Source organism: Loa loa, assembly GCF_000183805.2.
Source record: "Loa loa unplaced genomic scaffold supercont3.152, whole genome shotgun sequence".
Classification (NCBI taxonomy): domain Eukaryota; kingdom Metazoa; phylum Nematoda; class Chromadorea; order Rhabditida; family Onchocercidae; genus Loa; species Loa loa.
Window position 1 is genome coordinate 129,754 of NW_018108332.1, and position 7,906 is coordinate 137,659.

At 22.4% G+C, this 7,906-nt stretch overlaps 2 protein-coding genes across 2 annotated transcripts in view; one reads left to right on the top strand and one right to left on the bottom strand.

The window, feature by feature from the left end:
- Positions 1–5,016: 5,016 nt before the first annotated feature.
- LOAG_10793 (hypothetical protein) lies at positions 5,017–6,080 on the top strand (the record flags this gene model as incomplete). The annotated part of the gene is made up of 3 exons (XM_003146317.1): positions 5,017–5,076; positions 5,554–5,770; positions 6,010–6,080. 3 exons carry the CDS (start codon positions 5,017–5,019, stop codon positions 6,078–6,080), a joined length of 348 nt encoding a protein of 115 aa, XP_003146365.1.
- Positions 6,081–7,605: 1,525 nt separating this feature from the next.
- The window catches only part of LOAG_12992 (hypothetical protein), a gene marked incomplete at both ends in the record, with an annotated part of 4,367 nt that continues 4,066 nt past the window's right edge, over positions 7,606–7,906 (bottom strand). The window contains one exon of the mRNA XM_020448632.1: positions 7,606–7,622. Coding sequence (XP_020301243.1) covers positions 7,606–7,622 — 17 coding nt within the window. The remainder of the gene's footprint in view (positions 7,623–7,906) is intronic.

Here is a 7,906-nt window from a genome sequence, read left to right on the forward strand (position 1 = left end):
CAAATAAAGTTAAAACCATTTATAATTTATAAAATAATTACAGAATAAAATGATTCTTTTGCAATTGTATTTTTAACTTTTAAGATAAAATATTTCCGTATCAGTTTATCATATCAGTTCACCACCAATAAAAATCCATAAATTATTTAATACTACATCATACTTTTATAATAACGATTATGTTTGTTTGTTTGTTTTCCTTTAATTTATTAAAAGAGAGAATTTTAAGTTTAGCTAAATTTAAATATAATTGTATTTATCAGTCGCATTATACTTTTATAATAACGATTATGTTTGTTTGTTTGTTTGTTTGTTTTCCTTTAATTTATTAAAAGAGAGAATTTTAAGTTTAGCTAAATTTAAATATAATTGTATTTAAGTTAATTTTGCTGATTAATTTTAATAATTTTGCTACTTCTAATTTGATATAACAAAAAAAAAAGAAGAAAAAAATGAAACATCAATTATTTATCAAGCAACAATGATAGCTAATTAACAGTTATCATCTGATCAAAAAAAAAAAGAATGCCACCAACTAATCAGTTAATAATGGATATTAGTTTATTAATATCAGCTAGCTGGTAAATAGTTGACAAAAATCTAATTGATCAGCAATTAGATAATTAACAGAAAGTATCAAGAGGTATTATTTGTTAATAGATTACTTGACAATTGCTGATCATTACCAACTAATTAGATGTTAGTAATCAGCAAATTATAGCAAGTTATTAAATAAATATTAAATATTAAATAATTAACTGGTAATTGTTAAGTAATCTATTAACGTCAGCTAGCTGGTAAATATCAATTATCCAAACAGATACCAATCGATCAGTCCATTGAATGAATGATTGATCAGTTAATATCACTTATTTAAGGCTGCTAATTAATCAGATACTAACGAATTAACATGTAAATACTAAACAATCAAACAGAAAATGTCAACCAATCAAATATTGAATATCAACTAATCAGCAAATGTCTGTTAATTACCACAATTAGCATTTATCTCTTTGTAAAATTTCGACGAAACTTATGTGATTATATTAGGAGAACTGTCGTATTTTACTTACAAATTTGCTAATTCGTCTAATTTAAGCATATCTTACGTCAAGAAATAATTTTGTTTAATTCATTACTGAATTAATATCATTTCATTTTCAATAAGTTTAATAAAATTTAACCAAATTTTTTTAGAGAAATAATTTACTAAACTATTTTGCATCCATTTCATTTCATTTCATTTCAACCACTCATTTAATTTTAATATTTCTTATTTTAGGATAAAATAAAGGATGAAAAAAAAAGGATAATGAATTAAATTATTCGGAGACAGTGACATAGCAGCAGCTTAATATAAAACATTATTACTAAATAACTTTTGTTATCTGATGAAAGTTTTTTTCGAAATTTTTTTTTTAAATATTTTAAAGCTAACATCTTTTGTATATGCTTCTTTTTAGGTTTCTTTTTTTATGTCACGTTAAATAAGAATAAATGACGTATTTCAAAAAAAAAAAGAAAGAAAAAGACTAAATAAAATCGAATAAAAAATCCTTATAAAAGAAAACAAATTTTGGGAATATTTATGAAATTTCTTGAGCTTTCATTTAATATTGGCAAAAATCTTTTCTCTTTTTTAAGAATTTTGTACTAGATTTTATTTACTTTCTTTTTTTTCCTATCCAATTAATTTTTGTCAACGAAAACTATCAATGATTTACTGAAAGCATTATTTTAATCTTGAAATGATGCTAAATAAAATTGAAACAAAATTTGCAAAATCTGTTCGTGAGATAATCATCGTACGAATTAGTTCCAAGTTTAATTCCAAGCTTATTAATTAAATTTTAGACTATTCAATTAACGGGTAATCAATTTGGAATAGATATATTAAATTTATTTTAACAAGAATGAAAATTCTTATTTAATAAAGTCTCCATAGTTATTTTTAATTTTTTTTTCTAATCATATTATGAGCATTATTTACTCACTATAACGACTCAACGCATAAATCTATTAATTTATTATTGATCATAATAAAATTGTTATTGATTTATTATTGATTACAGTATTGATTAAAATATTTATTATAACAATTTATTATTGATTATAATATTTGACTACAATTTATTATTGATATATGATTAACAATAAACGACAATTTCATGCTTCTCGGCAATTTCCTTTATTTACGCATTTAGGAATCAAATGTCAAAGCTTATTTTGAAGTGCTGAAAATTCAGAAAAGTGGAAATTTTAGGTCTCATTTTACCTTAGAAATTTTTGTATCAGCAAGTATTTAAAAAAAAAGGCACCTAATCAGAAACTCATTTCTTGATTTTTCACCAATTTTTTTTTTAAATTAACACTGCATAGATTAACACTTTCATTTGACACTGTTTACTAAAATTTTGTTAAAAAAAATAAACCTGTAAACTTCACTTATCATGATAATAATAGTAATAATCAGTCAAAAGAGATAATTATGACGATAAGAAAGAAGAATTATTATGATTACTTTTTCCTTTCTGATAATCTCTGATAAGAGAAAAAAAAAACAGTACACAAATTAAACATTCTGGATATGTTATACTCGTCAAATTTTTTCCCACTTTTTTCTTTTTTCTTTCATAGAAAAAAAAATTTCATTTTGACTTTATTTGCAAATAGTTGCTAATATTTACTTCCTTGAACTTTCGGTACATTGTAATTATCCAGCATTTTAACCATTCAGGAATGTAAATTCAACAAATTGCACACAAATTAAACATTCTGAAATCCTTTAATAATATGTATAGTGTAAAAGCAATGATGGATTAGTTGTCTTTTTTTTTTCTAAATTTTTATTCTTAAAAAACGATTTCTTCATTTTTATTTATTACTTAAAAAAAAGAGAAATAAATCAAATTATCTCTTCCTATGATCTTGAAAGAAATATGATATCAGTTGTCGCCGATATTCTTCAACCGTGACAAAAACTGAGGGTTCATTCTGCTTCTTTAGTTGGTAGTACCTCAAACTTGGGTAATTAAACCTTTATTACGATGAATTTATTAATATACAACAATGAACTTGCAACTACGACATCCATACAACAAATTAATAATGAAAACACTAAAAACAAAAGGACAAATTCACGCCCGACATTTATATCCAACTGACCTCAATGAAACACATTCGTAAAAATAGATTGGTGCTCAGAATTCTTCACTTCTTCGACTGGGAGGTCTTTGTACCGTTTTATGATTACAAGAATTAGCTTCCTTATAGAGCATCCATTGGTATCGTGTTCTTTGTTAGCGTAAACGTAAGACGATAAGAGCATATAAAACAAAGATGTCTGAGTTTCAAAAAAGAGGATTGTTGTCCCTTTGTCTCCACTCGCGATATCAGCGACACTAGTTATATCGATTATCTTCCATTAATCTTTCTTGTTTTTCCGGAAATATTAGGCTTATATTTTGATAAATGATAAAATGCCGTTTTTTTTTTTCGGTTAAAACTATAATTATTCGTATAGCCAATAGTTTGTAGTACTAAAATAATATTAAAATTAATCCTTCTTGCTAGAAATTCAATAGGTTTGTTTTGTAGGAAGTAAAATAGAAATTACTTCACAATATATTAATTAATGTTGAGTAGAAAAACGTCATTCAATTATTTTAAAATATTTGAAGAGAAATTATTCGAGAAATTTTTTCTTTAAATTATTTTTCTTTTTTTAAGAAAGGAAATCTTTTTTTTTTTGGCCTTTAAATTATTTTTTTCTTTTATGAAAGGTCATTGATTTGTTGCATGAATATGTTTGCTTGCATTTTTGACAGTTTCTTTCATTTCTTCTTTTCCATTTAAAAGAAAAAAAAAAAAAAAGGCAAAAAAATTTTTTCCAATATGACATTTTCTTTCATCAGTAAATTCAACCATAAAAATTGTAATCTTTTAAAATTTGAAAAAATTTGTTTTGCTCTTTCCAATTTGAAATTTCCTCTTCTAATTTTGTTACTTATTGTATTCAAAAGTATACGAAAGTTACATTTTACATTTAGAATGTATTTTCAATTTTTTTTTCTTCCCATTTACATTTGTTACAATTTTTGTTATTAATTTTGCTAGAAAAGAAGAATTTGTTGCTTTTAATTTTAGTTTGTTTTCTTTTTTGGTTTTAATTTTAGTTTGTTTTGTTTTTTAATTTTAATTTTAACTTCTTATTTTTTTAGTATTTAGTGTATAGATATTTATTTCTTGAAAAAATTTTTTAGCTTAATTATAAAAACAAGAAAAAAAACAACAAAATGATAATGGAATAATAATTTTAAAAAATTGAAAGATTTGTTTACGATTGCTTCATTTGATTTATTGCATCATGAAGATGGAATATAATTCAAATATTTCCAAATTTAAGCCTTCTTTTGAAAATTTAAAAAATCGAACATAAATCAAATATTTTGAAATTTTTAAATCAAAATATTTTATGTTTCAGTCATCAAATTAATGTATCTTGGCTTATTTGCAATATTTTCTATTAAATTATGCAAAGTGTAGGGAAAATTGATGCTGACATCATTCGATTTTAAATGAAAATGTTTGATAAATTAAATCACAAATTTACACTTGCTGCTCTTAGTCTTGATGATGTAAGTAATTTTATTTAATTTTCCTAATTTTCTTTGCCATCAAACTTTTTCAAATGCGTAATAAATTTAATTAAACAGATTTTAATCTGCATAATATTTATTTATTGCATACACGATTTAATTAGTAATTAGTGATTGAATGAAATTGAAAAAAAAAAAGCTTATTCTTAATTAACATATAGCTTATCTAATTAATTATCATTAGAGCATAAATAATATCAGCATTATTTATTAGAAGATTAATGCATGCTCATTATTGAATATTCCTGAAAAACCATGGCAAATATTTACTCGATTAATTTATGGCCATTTTTTCTTGGCTACAACATTATTTATTGTTGGAACACTTTGCTTTTGTCTTGGAATAGAATATAGCATTATGTATGATGAAGTAAATTGTACTGATGGTACTAATATCTGGATCCCATTACTTAATTTGGTTAGTAATTTTTTTTTTGCCTTAATTTTTTTCTTTTTTTTATAATGAAAACTTTTTACAAAAAAAAATTTTTATGAATAAATTATTCCATAAATATCTCATTTTATTCAATGTGTTATTGTCTTATTGATTGATAATTGATTGATATCATGATTGTTATCAATATCTTATTGATTGATAATTGATTGATATCATGATTGTTATCAATATCTTATTGATTAATAATTGTTAATGTAATAAGAGAGAGAAAAAAATTTTTTTTTGAATTAAAAAAGCAAATAATTTTGAAAACATTTTTGAAATTAAATTGATGATTTATGATTTATAATTTTGATAAATTTATAATTTTTGTAAATTGAATTATAAAAATTTTGATTTTTCTTTCCATTTTTTAGACGAAAATGGAAATAAAGCTAGTTAATTCATTGAAATGGCAAAACAATTTATGGTATTTAAGTAAAATTTTATTTCATTTAGATTGTTTCATTATCTGGCTTATTTATGCTTCGTACTCTACATTTACATTGGCCAGCTTTCATCTATTGTCTTGGCATATGCATTATGCTAATTATGATGCTTGCAACTATTGCTGATAATATTTTGGCTTCATTACGTTGGTTTCATGTAGCCTGGAATCCAGTTGATCAATGGGCTTCAACTTTTTCATGGATTGATATAAGTCTTGCTATTTTAGGTATATTAAACGGTAACGTTTTTAATTTTCTTTTTCATTTCATATTTATTTGCAACTAAAATAAATTTTATTCATTTAATTAATAATCATTCCAATCAGTCAATCAATATTGCTATCTTTCAACATTAAAACATTAAATATTATTCAAATTAGTGTTACAAATGTATGATATTACTCTTCTTTTTTATATATATAATCGTTATACTATCGTAATTTATGTAAATTAAAATATTTTACAGGAATTATATGTATATGCATTTTGGTACCATTTGCAAAGTATTGGCATCAACCAATAACAAGTAGTAATTGATGTCGGAATGTAAATAAATTTAATTTGTTCAAACGTTTTCTTTTCAATACAAAATTTTAATAAAATATTTTATATTTAATTGTATTTTGTAATTTGATACATTTTGCTTTCATAATTTTTTTTAATAGTTTAATTAATGATCAAAGCAATTGTTGGAAAATTAAAATTAAATTTAAAATTGGATATTGGATTTTTTTTTTAAATTTATAGATTTTGGATTTTTGATCATTAATTTTCTGGATTTTTTAAAATTAAATTTAAAATTGGATAATCAATTTATATGTTTTTTTTCGCTTGTAATATTAAAATATCACATTTAATAATACTGTAAAAATTTCTATTACAATTTTTCGCTTATTCAAATATTCATAAATTATCGAATTACAAATGCTCAATATTTGCATGTATAATATTCTCGTCATTTTCATACTTTTCATTTGCCTGACCTTTTGCTTGACCTTTTTTTTCTAGCCTTACCTTGATATTTTCATTTCTTCCAATCAATGGATTTAGCAGCAAGAATTACTTTTTGCAACATAATTTATTATGGGATCAATAATTTTGATATCATTCTCTATTATCGATAATAGATGTTTGAGTATCATTATGATTATCATGTTGACAGTTGTAATTTTCCTTGTATTCCTTCCTTTGCCTTTTATTCTGAACATCTGAAAGAGAAAAAAATTTTCTCAAAAAACTAATTAATTTAGATATTCAAATTAAAAGAGTGGAAGAAATATATAAAAGAAAGAAGAATGAATTAATTGGAATATAAAAGAATGCTAAATTTCTTGGAAAAATAAAAGTGAAATAATTGTTTAAATTTAATCTTTAATAATTAATATTATCCAAGAATAACTGATTTCTTCCTTTGTCTTTTTTTTTCCAATTGATATCTTTGATTAGATGAAATTAGTTCAATCTTCCAAATGTTATTTGATAAAATATGCAATTTACTTATCAATGTATTTATTTTGAACCAATAAAATTATTTGTAGATTAATTATATTTTTTTTATCATTTAATTGCGTTTTCTTATCACCCAATTATGTTTTTTATCACTTATTTTATCCAACTATTCAATTTATTTTTTCTGTCCAATTTTCTGTTCAATTTATTCAATCTTATTTTTTTATTCAACCTTTTTTTTTTCGTCGTCATAACTTTTTAACTTATCTAACCTAAAATTAATTCATAATTTCTATTTGTTGTCAAGTTTTACTAGCGTAAAGTACATTTTGATACGATGCATTCTAATAATTAGATAAATTGAACAATAAAGTATTAGCAATTTTTTTTGAGAATGATAAATAGATGATTTAAAAGGTTGCAATTTTTGCATCTTATCAAACATGCATGCATACTGCTTTGCAGGTACTACAAATAATTGCATTGATGTTTGCACAAAGCTTTTCAAACGAATAATTGTATTTATGCATTGCAATAATTGCAATAAATTTATATTTTATCAATGTAATGTGCTAGCAGTTTGCAGAATAATTATCAAAATTTTATGTTTGCTTTAATAATTAATGAACGCTAAAATTAATTATCGGTCTGGCTGAATTAAAAAGTAAGCTGGATTCTTAGCAATTTTCTGTATATCATAAAGCATAATAATAATAATAATAATAATAATAATAATTTATGACCCTCATTTGTTATGTTTTCCATCGTCATCGGTATAATATAATAATAATAATTAATAATAATAATAATAATAATAATAATAATAATAATAATAATAATAATAATAATAATAATAATAATAATAATAATAATAATAATAATAATAATAATAATAATAATAATAATAATAATAA